Source organism: Podarcis vaucheri (genome assembly GCF_965113315.1).
Source record: "Podarcis vaucheri genome assembly, chromosome: 13".
Lineage (NCBI taxonomy): Eukaryota > Metazoa > Chordata > Lepidosauria > Squamata > Lacertidae > Podarcis > Podarcis vaucheri.
Genome location: NC_138751.1, coordinates 20860055 through 20871477, shown reverse-complemented (window position 1 = coordinate 20871477; position 11423 = coordinate 20860055). Strand labels below are relative to the sequence as shown.

The following is an 11423-nucleotide window of genomic DNA, read 5'->3' as shown; positions in this document are numbered from 1 at the left end:
TTTAGTGGCAAGCGGTTCCTTTGAGCATCACCGCGCTCTAGTCCCCTTCCTTGGGCGAGTGTCCAAACAGGAGACCCCTCCTTAACCTACACTGGATGGTAGGTAGATCTTAAAGACTTTCCTTCTTGTTTGTTACGCCTTTCAAAAAGCAAACCTAGCAGAAAGAATTCAGGTATCTACAAATCCTCTACCAGGAGGAGCTCAGTAATTTTCAGCTGGTTTCATTTTTCATTTTTCATTTTTTAAAAATACGGTACCTCTTGAAAGTTATTTGTTAGCCTCCTGCTTTTTAGGAAATTCATTTATTTAAATGTTTATCCACCTGAGATTCAGAAAAGGGCAACCAAGATGATGAAGGGAAGGGCGGAACTCCTTTATGCAGGAAGGTTGTAGCTTGGGGGATTTTTTTAGTTTAGAGAAAAGACGAAATTAGGTGACATGATAGAAGTTTGTAAAACACAGCAAACAGTGAAATTGTGGAACTCACCATCGCAGGACAGCGATGGCTTTAAAAGAGGATTAGGCAGCTTTGTGGAGGAGAAGGCTACTAGTCCTTATTCTGAATATCACTTGCTGGAAACGGCAGGAGGGGGAGGGTCTCTTGTGTTTAGGTCTTGCTGGTTTCCCACAGGCTTCTGCTTGGCTGTTGAAAACAGGATGCTGGACTAGACAGGCCATTGGCCTAATCCAGCAGCCTTTCCTTAGGCTATGCCAACTTTTTGATTAAATATCTCCCAATGCATCCTTGTTAAACTCTTCATAAGTGGTGGAATTGCAACTCCTACCAGCCACAGCCAGCATTGCCAACCTGCTTCCAGCAGGTCCGCAGGTTTGCCACCTCTGCTGTAAAGCATGGAATAAACCTACATGGATAGATAACATACACACTCAGTGGCGTAGCGTGGGGGGTGCAGGGGGGCCCGGCCGCACCGGGCGCAACATCTGGGGGTTAGGGTTAGGGGGCGCAAATCCACGGGTTAGGGGGCACAAATTACTTGCCTTGCCCCGGGTGCTGACAACCCACGCTACGCCACTGTACACACTCTACAGCTTTAGAATGGGGTCCCTTTTCTCATGCTTTCTGTATCGCACAGTAACGTTCCAGTTTTAAATGCAGACTCTGCATTTAGGTTATGTGTGTGTATGTGTTTAGAAATCCACACTGTGCTTTTTCTTTTGGTAAAGCAAACTCAAGCCAGCTTGCAAACAACAACAACAAGAACAGGAAAACAGTCCAAATTTCAAATTATATTAGTCAAGAGCAGGGTAAATCAATCAGGTGGAAACCCTGGGGCCAACGGTTTAATCTGCATTGAAAGCTTGGCAGAATAAAGAAGTCTTGCTGTTTGCCCCGTTGTGGAGTTCACAGTCAGTGGCAGGTTCCCTGAGAACGTCCACAGCATATACTTAACAGAGCTTTCCCCCAAAGAATTCTGGGAACTGTAGTTTGTTAAGGGAGCTGGGTGTTGTCGCTCTGTGAGGGGTCTCTTAACCACTATCAGCACTCTTAACAAACTACAGTTCCCAGGATAAACTGTGAAGGAAGTCATGACTGTGAAAGTGGCATAAAGGTGCTTTAAAATATATGGTGCAAGTGTGAGCTACAATCCTGCAATTCTTTTTCACTGAAGGAATGGCCAAGGAGCAATCGAGGGTGGGTGGCCGCGCCTTCCATCTTCTTTATGCGATATCTCTTTGCTCCCGCCAGAATAGCATCCGCCTTGCAACAAGGTCTCCAAAGTCGCTCTGCTCTGTCGAATGGCTCTTACAAGTAAAATTGTGTTTGCTTGATGATGATGGGGGAATGATCAGTAGTCAAGAGAGCTGTAAACAAGGGCTTCCCTGTGGACCACGTTGACACACAAGAGAGTTTGACCCGCTGTTGCGTATCTAGGGTTGTGCCACAGCTTTGTCAGAGGCGGCTGTGAAAGGAAAGATTTGTTGCTCATGGTTATCCTTGAGGGCTTGTGGGCAGCCGGACTCAATTAGATTCTGCGCTTGGACTGGGGAAGCTGTTTCGATGGCAAATGCTTGGCCAGGAAACATGTCAGTGAAGAGCGCCTCTGAGAATGAGCAGAGTGCATTTCTTTAAGCCCCAAGGAGCTTTGCAGGGCCTTGCAGGTCTGTAGCTAGAGTGCAGGGATATCCAGGTGGCCTAAATCCCCAGCTCCTGTTTTTAAAATACCATGCTGTTTGCGAGATTGCTGAACGTCTGGCAGGACTGGGGGTCTCAGTTCCCAGCTTACCAGAAATGGATTTAGGGCAACATGACCGGTTCCCCTGTGCCAAGGGAGCACCTTCATGCTTCGTTCCTAAAGCCTAGAAATGCTTGCCCAGTTTTGGGAAGGAGTTGGAAGGGCTCTAGGACCCTGCCAGAGCCTGGCACCTCTGTGCTGGTCCCAGAGAGGGGTTACCGTGGGGCGAGGTCCAGGACCTGAGTTGAGGGTTGGCAGACAGTCCTCCACGGGTGAAGCGGGGCCCAGGGCGAGGAGCAGGGCAAGGACAGGAACTCTTGAGGAACAGGACTGGGTGCTGGTTGAAACAGCTCTTCAACGATGTTGCTCCCGCAACCTGGGACCAGGCTGACTCGCCTTTATCTTCTCTGAGGCCAGGGGCAGTCCCGGCCCCCAGGAGACCCGCCTCTCCTGGCCTTAAGGCGAGCACTCCTCCTGGGAGAAACCAGTTCCCTCTGCCTCTCTGCCCTGAGCCTCTGCAGCTCAGGAGAGGCTGGAGGGTTAATGGACCCAGGGGGAGACTCACCTTCCCCTGACAGGGATGAGAGAGGCGCACCTGTAGGCACTCTGTCTTCAATCACCTCCGGAGCCAGAGAGGATTCACCTGGTGCCTGCTCCTGAGGATCCGGCACAGGTGCAGGTGCTTCAGATCCAAGGCCCTGCCCCGGTTCAGCCGGCCCTGGAGGCGGGGACTCCTGTGCAGGCTGGGATTCCTCTGGTTCAGCCTCTGAATCGGATTCCCAGGCCATCACAACCTCCTTCCCAAAGCCTGGCACCTCCCTTACCCAGCTTTGGGAAGGCACCATGAGGGCTGGGAGGGTGTGTGTCAAATTTTGGCCTCCCACAGGACGTCACATTACGAAGGTCCACCCCTGCTATTGCTTCAGATAAACGTCAGACACATTTTGCATACGTGTGACATTGGTGGCAACATATGTATCCAGTACATGGCTTGCTAAGATGCTCAAGCTTCTAGTCCTCATGGAACTGAGAAGAGGTTTTGCACCTATGTAGGCTGCATTTGCTAGGGTCTCAACGATCAGGCTTCCTAGCGCAAGTAGTGGGAGGCTTGGTGCTCTGCATGGCTTCGTGTGCCTCTTCTGTTGCACCTACAACTTTCAGTCTCGCCACCCGCTGGTCCCCCACCATGTGTAAGCTAACGTGTTTTGAGTTTCTTTTGGGATAAACAAGTGCTCAAGCTATACATTACACGACAGGCGCATGCCAAGTCTCCTCTCATGTTGCCTCTGCACAGAGTTTTCTTTTTGGACAATAGGGAGAAAAACTGTTATTTCTTGGTGGATGGGGATATGTTGTTGTTGTTGTTGTTGTTGTTGTTGTTGTTATACATAGAATAAAATCAAGATATAAACCACAAAATACCTAATAAAAATAAAAACAACAACCCAGTAGCCCCCCCAACACATTTTAAAAGGGCATAGGATGTAAATCAGGTCAACCAAAGGCCTGGTTAAAAAGGACGGTTTTTGCCTTGTGCCTTAAGATGCATAATGAAGGCGCTAGGTGAATTTCCCTGGGGAGAGCATTCCACAGATGGGGAGCCACTGCAGAGAAGGCCCGTTCTCGTGTTGCCACCCTCCTGACCTCTTGAGGAGGAGGCACATGAAGGAAGGCCTCAGAAGATGATCTCCAGGTCCGGGTAGGTTCATATGGACTATATGTACTATGCTACATATAAGGGTTCGATGTTCCCCTTAGCAGCTCGGCAGACCAGACACAATTTCACTCTCCATCATGGGGTCCTGTGCACTGGTGGGGACCATCTGTTTTCTGTTCACTCCTGTGCCGCTTGTATTTTTGTGACCACCAAAGGTTTTCAACAAATAAATCTGACTAAGGCAAACCTACATTTCCGGTCTGCGATTGAGTCCCTCCCACAAAACAGGGATGGTGTGGAGGTGGCCTTGGTCTTTGGGGGTGGTCATGGCTTTCTGTTCCACCGACGGCCCACTTGCACGTCTGGGTTTATGTGTGGAAGGTCTCCTTGGTTTGTATTGTGCCACAGATCAGTGTTTTATCTTCCTCTGCAGAGACTCCCTGGTCTGGCAGTTTGAAAATGGATCTCAACCACCTTCTCGCTTGCCTGCTGCTGCTGTTCCTGGGTGCAAGCCACGCTACCACTGACGAAACTCCCAGCACGCCCCTTTTCTCCTCTCCTTCTCCTCTCCCCACCACCTGGTCCTCCACCCCACAAACATCCCCCGAATCCACGCAAGGTCCCACATCAGACGCCACTGATGTGACATCTTCACCCAAACCTTCCCTGACGCAGCAGGACCCGGAGCACAAGGAGCCCTCAGTCTCCAGCCCACAGACAGAGAAGCCCAGGCTTCCCCAAGAGAAGATGGAGGCTGCTCCTTTCAAGTTTCCTGAGGTTGACATCGAGGAGTCTGGCGGAAGTCAGCAATGGGAGACTGCAGCTCAGGGAGTGGCCATTATGCTGATGAAACCCAAAGGTGAAGGTGCTTCTCCTGGGCTTTCAGACAGGGGAAGGGCTGTGGCTCATGGGTAGAACGTCGGCTTTGCATGCAGAAGGCCTCAGGTGCAATCCTTGGCCTTGCCAGGCAGGGCTGGAGGATGAGGCATCTTCCTATGCCTGTGTGGGGTTTTGTGGAGGGATTAGGTAAAGGGACCCCTGACCATTAGGTCCAGTCGTGGCCGACTCTGGGGTTGTGGCACTCATCTCGCTTTATTGGCCAAGGGAGCCGGCGTACAGCTTCCAGGTCATGTGGCCAGCATGACTAAGCAGCTTCTGGCGAACCAGAGCAGCGCACAGAAACGCCGTTTACCTTCCCACTGGAGCGGTACCTATTTATCTACTTGCACTTTGATGTGCTTTCAAACTGCTAGGTTGGCAGGAGCAGGGCCCAAGCAACGGGAGCGGGGATTCGAACCGCCGACCTTCTGATTGGCAAGCCCAAGAGGCTCAGTGGTTTAACCCACAGCGCCACCCGCGTCCCTGTTTGTGGAGGGATTAAAGGTAAAGGTACCCCTGCCCGAACGGGCCAGTCTTGACAGACTGTGGGGTTTGTGCGCCCATCTCACATTTATTGGCCGGGGGCCAGCGCTGTCCGGGGACACTTCCGGGTCACGTGGCCAGCGTGACATCGCTGCTCTGGCGAGCCAGAGCCGCACACGGAACGCCGTTTACCTTCCCGCTGGTAAGCGGTACCTATTTATCTACTTGCACCCGGGGGTGCTTTCGAACTGCTAGGTGGGCAGGCGCTGGGACCGAACAGCGGGAGCGCACCCCGCCGCGGGGATTCGAACCGCCGACCTTTCGATCGGCAAGCCCTAGGCGTTGAGGCTTTAGCCCACAGGATTAGTTGATTGCAATTCCAATCCTGGATTCTCCAGAAGGGCACTGGGGTCGAGTAGCTCACAGACCAGTATGAAATCATGGACCTGGGAGAACTTGTGGCTAATGAGTGACCCTAAGCAAGCTGGCACCTCTCAGCCTCAGTTGCTATATCTGTAAAATTGGGGTTAGAATGGGCTAGACCCAGATTCAGGCCCCATCCGTACTACGCATTTAAAGCTGCATCATACCACTTTAAACAGTCATGGCTTCCTCCAGTGAATCCTGGGAGCTGCAGTTTGTTAAGCACCCTGAAAGGAGACCCCTATTTGCCTTGGAGAACTACAATTGTATGACTTCCCTGGGAGGAGGGATTGACTGTTCAACCCTCTGGGAACTGTAGCACTGTAAGGGGAATAGGGGTCTCCTGACAACTCTCAGCAGCCTTAACAAACTACAGTTCCCAGGATTCTCTGGGGGAAGCCATGACTGTTTCAGGCGGCATGATGCTGCTTTAAATGTAGATGAGGCCTAGCTTGGCTGCTCACATGTAGTCCAAATGAAGTGCATTGTCAAGAAAGTGGACAAACGAGGATACAGGTTTGCATAAAAACTGCACGCGCCTGCTGACTTATGTGGATAGACGCAGTATTAGAAATAATTTCTATTATTTATATAGAAATGCAATACATCTGGGTCAGTGCGTCTGGCTGTTAACCAGAAGGTTGGTAGTTTGAGCCGACCCAGGGATGGCTGTGGGCAGGGTTCCTGCATTGCAGGGGTTGGACTAGATGTCCCTGGGGGGTCCCTTTATGGATCTATGAATCTCACCATAGTAGAGAAGGTGACCTGGGCGACTGCCTGTTCAGCCTGCTTACAGGGTGCTAACTGTTAACTGGCAATTTCAAGGCAACTTATTGTCTTCCAGTCTTAAACTTGACCTGGATGAGACAACCCTTCAAACAGACAAAGGGAGGGGGAACTTTCTGCTTGTGGGCCTAGTGAGACTCCGCATGGGTCTCAGCTTGGCCCATGGAGCCATTTCCATGTCACACCCTCCTGATTGTTCCTTGACATGGGAGGCTTGCTAGGTCTGGCTCCTCTATTTCATAGAAGATGCCTTAGAAGGGAGGACTGGGTTTCGTAAAGTAGGAGGCATGTCCATGCTTCCCACGAAGCTCTCTGTGTGGGCTAGGGATGAAAAAGATCTTTTCATTCCAGTTTCCCTCTGTTTCTCATTTTCCCAGTCTTAAATTCAGTTCCCCACATTTTGCAGGCATTTTTTTGTGTGTGAGTGCTTTTAATGAAAAATCCTTACGAAATTTCACCAGCTTTTTAGTGCAATATTTCTTTCTGAGAAACACATTTTTATATGCAGCTTTGACTGACATACACATTTTTGCAATGCAATTCCCCCACATATAACACATTTTGTGTTTCCCCCGCCCCACTAACACCATCATTTTCATGGATGCTTTACACACACACACACACACACACACACACACACACACACACACACTGCTGCAAACTTTGAGGACTGCATTGCAAAATTGCAAGAAGTGCAAACTTCTGAGGAGAGCTGTATTTTGGTTTGTGTATTGTTTCATAAAGTGAGGACTTGATAAGGTTTGGCTTTAAATGCGGATGGGATCTCTCCTCCACCCCCTAGTGTAGACCACGTGATATCATTCTTCCTTCTTGCACAGGGCAACTGTCAGCTGGGGAAGCCCACAGCGCAGCTAGCCACGCCATGGGGCTTTTTCTCGCTGGCTGCGGCCTGCTGCTCTGCCTCTTCATCGGGGTCTACTGCGCCTACAGCCGAGGATCCAAGAAAGAACCGTTTTCCCACCATCGCTTGTATGAGGACGGATTTGATGACCCTGGTAAGCGATGGGTGGTCTTTGGGAAGGAGAATGAGTGGGACCTGGTGGGCTAGGATTGAGAAAAACAGTGCAAGCGGCTGGACTATGCTTTGATACCAGCCACCTGTCTGCACTGTTGAAAGGGAAAGATCAGGATGGAGAACCCGTGATTGGACTGCAGTCCCCATCATCCTTGGCTATTGGCTGTGCTGGTGGGGGCTGATGGGAGTTAGAGTCCGAGAACATCTCAAGGTTCTTCACAGCTAGGGAAGATCATCACTGGTTACCCCTGCATACCCTCCAACATCTTGCAGACCAAAATTGGGACGCAAAGATGAGCAGGGTGGTTTAACCTACAAACAATTGTAAGGTAAATAAGTAAAAGGAAGCAACAAATAGACCACCAGTTACAATAACTGAATAAGATGATGACCTGAGTAGTAAAAGCCTTGAGAAATGAAACACGTTGATGTGGGTGTCAAGTGAGCCTCCCTAGGGAGAAAATTGCCTAAATAAGGGGCCATCACTGAAAAGACCATTTCCCCCCAGTTGCAGCTAACAGGTGTTGAAAAAGATTTTTTCTTTTGCCAGTCAGCCAATACCAGGCAAAACAGATTGACTCAGTGAAAAGCAACTTCAACTGGCACCTGACATGGTCATGTGATGCAATGGTCCATGGATGGGTTAATTTCTTACTCCGCTCCCCCCCCCCCATTTTCTTCCCAGCCCTCTTCCTGGACAGCCCAAAGGATTACGACTGGTTCTTCTACGAGACTGACGGTTATGTCTACCCAACGGCCTCCCAAGCCCAGACTCAGCCAATCCAGACCCTCTCAATCCCAGCTCTCAAGCAACCGCCCCCTGCTCTTGATGGGTCGCCAGGGAAGCTGGCGTCTTCCGAGGTGGGACAAGACTCCAAGCAGCCCCAAGCAAGCCCTGTGAAGCTGGAGTGCCTGTCCCCAGCCAACCTGCGCACTGGGAACTTCATCTGAGGCTCTGGACCCTTTCCAAAATAAAATATGGGCTACGTGCAAATCCCTCTCCCCACTCCTGCAGACTGAATTCTCCAGGCCAGGGTTAGGCAGAAGGTAGGACAGCCTATTTACTGATAGGCTGCTGCTGGAGAATTTGCGGTAGATTGGCTCCCCAAAAAAGTAATGAGAAAAAATCCACCCCTTTCCCAAATATAGATTTATTTATTTTTTAGAAGTCCTGATCTGTAGAAATGCAGATGCTGCTTGGAATTTTTGATATATTCTTCCCCTGCATGGGTTACGGGTGCAGGAAGTAGTTGACTCCATCTCCACCCCGCACCTCAAGTCACTACTTTGCTCCTTGCTCTGATTGGTGGAGCTCAGCTGCCTAGTAAAGCAAACACAAAGCGGATCTTGCAATCCTGAAGTTTGCCCACATGTGCTATAGAGCACAGCGTATCTCCAGGTGCCCCCACTTTTGGAAGTGAGGTGGGCATTCTCACAGTAGTGGATCCTCATCTGCATAGCTGGTTTTGAATGCTGCCAGTTATATTTCATTGCATTTTTTCCCCTAAAAAAATATGTGATACGTGTTTTTAATGCAAGGTGTTGTAAGTCAATTTGAGAATATGTATGGAAAGGCGGAAATATTTTAAATAAATAGAGACATGGAAACCCAAACAGGAAGCTCCACTTTCTAAATAAATTAAAAAACCCCAAATCCCTGTCCAAACCTTGAAAGCATAGAGACTGGCTTTTGGGAAGTGCTTTTGGGAAGTGCACTCTGCACATGCTTAAAGGTACCCTAGCCTCCTGAACTTCATGCATTGATAGGGGGAAGCTTCCAATCTTTAGGAATAGAGCTGCCAACTTTTTAACTAGCTGCTGCAGCTGTGTCTTTCACAGTAGCCTGATCTAATGCATTCTTTAAGGTGCCCCAAGACTTCGTTGCTTATGCTGCCATCAGCTGCCATGGCAGTTTCTCTGAAATAAGCTTAATTTGTTGACATCAGGCGATATGGCTTATATCCATGATGTGAGAAGTCTCACCAGCTGATTGCGGCACCTCCAGTCTGCTGGTAAAAGCACGTGAGCAGGCCTGTCTAGATCTGCTGTTGCTTTTCTAGTCAGTTGGCAACCTTACACTGTAACAACCATTTGTGGCGTGTGACCAGTCTTGCCAAAATAAATCCAGGGAAAAGGTGTAACTCTCAAACTAAACACTAGATGGCAACATGGGGTCAAATATCCCATCCTTGCCTGGTGGGGAAATCTGAGGTCTACTCCTGACAAGGGGTGGGAGAGTTAAACTGCGATGTGTAAAGTTCCTTAACCTTTAACCATGGGCTAACCAAGTAATTTGAAAGTAAATGTATTGCATGACCTTGCATAACCTCAATCTGATATTTCAAAAATGCACACGCACAAAATATACATCTCGGCCCATTGTGCGTACACACAAAATCTCACTCCCCTTTTCGCCAGACTGCTAGGCAGGGGGAGAGAGCCGCGGCTCAGCCATTGTGCTGGATTAGGCCAGCTAGCTGAATCCATACTGACGAAGCCTCGCTCTGCGTCATCACCTCCTGCCAGTCCCCAGACATTGATTAAATTCCTGGCTTTCGGCTTCTTAAGCCCGACAGACAGACGGTGTCTCCTTCTTTCCCTCCCTCCCCATCTCTCTTCAATCTGTTCTGTCTCTCTATCTCTCTCTTCCACCTCCCCTGAGATAGGTACAGCCCTGCTTCCTATAGCTCAGATCCAGTGCAGCTGATGTTCCTCCTGCCCCCTGGCCTGAGCCATTGTGCTTGCTTCCCCCCAACTGCTGTGCAGTAGTGAGATGTGCAAAGGTTAGGCCAGGCTCTCTCCAAAATGCATTTTCGGTTGCTGTAGGGTAGAGGTGGGAACAAGGAGCAAATGTATTCCCTTACCACTGGGACACCTGTCAAAGATTCCCCACGATTTTTTTTTTTAACATTTCATCACCCCCAGTTGGGGTTAATGCTGTAAGAGCCAGAAGGCATTGCAAAATAGTGAATGGCAAAGTTATTGGACAGGAAAGGAATTCAGAATTACCGGTACTCCAGAAACGTTTGGTCGAGTTGGCATTGTTGCATATGCACCAGTTTTTGTACCCTCTTTTTAAGAGAAACATGCAGGGCGATTCACAGTGTGCTGTCTGAAGAGCAGTTAAGATGGGGGAGGGATTGCTTACCTTTCAGACTGTGGGCAAAACAGTAAAGCACTTGTGGGAACAAAGTGGAACAGATCCTGGCCAAAACCCACTGAGACGACCGCTCTTTCCACAGATTGACCAGCCTGCCTACTACTTTCAGATACGACCCAACCTTGCCTCTGTTCTGTTCAGTTTCATAATGGGTTAATTAAGGTTTATACACACCTTGGGAGCTGAGCTGAGAACATGGAAACAGAGTTCCGCTCTTCTGCAAGTTAACTAGGATAACCTTATCGAATCTGAGCTTCTGAATAGCTCAGATCTCTCCAAGGCCTTGCAAGAGCTGCTTGCCCAACCTTAGGTCTCAGTTACATAGCTGTTTGGGATTAGGAGAGCTCTTTAGTTAAAAAACAGCAAACTAGCAGAAGATTCCTAGACTAAAATTTACCCAGTGCAGAGAATAAAGCAACAGATTGTCAATAGATCATTTGGCATTGAGTGTTGTTTTTAACAGAGGCAGGAAGGTTATATAGAGCTCTCACAGTCAATGAAGGAGGTAATGATTGTGAGGCAATGGAGGCCTGAAAAATACCTGAAGAAACTAGAAGAGGATAAGATTTCCTCATTTACGAGGACAGTTTTGGCAATGACAGAAGTGGCCAAAGCATGTATGAAGTGTTATTTGCTGGAAGTTTTCCAGAGGAGGAAAGACAGGCATTTGGTATATATGTGAATTTTACCCTGTTGTGGGACAGGGTGGAACTGATCCAATGGGGCTATTCCACTCTAGGGTGCTAAATGTCTATGACTCTCTGTGAGAGGGAGTGTAGATATGCATGAAGATAATAATAGTAA

The 11423-nt window shown here is 49.1% G+C and overlaps 1 protein-coding gene across 1 annotated transcript; it reads left to right on the top strand.

The window, feature by feature from the left end:
- GFY (golgi associated olfactory signaling regulator) lies at window positions 1-10986 on the top strand. The gene is made up of 4 exons (XM_082197097.1): window positions 1-98; window positions 4286-4711; window positions 7263-7439; window positions 8145-10986. Exons 2-4 carry the CDS (start codon window positions 4312-4314, stop codon window positions 8408-8410), a joined length of 843 nt encoding a protein of 280 aa, XP_082053223.1. The 5' UTR covers window positions 1-98; window positions 4286-4311; the 3' UTR covers window positions 8411-10986.
- Window positions 10987-11423: the final 437 nt, after the last annotated feature.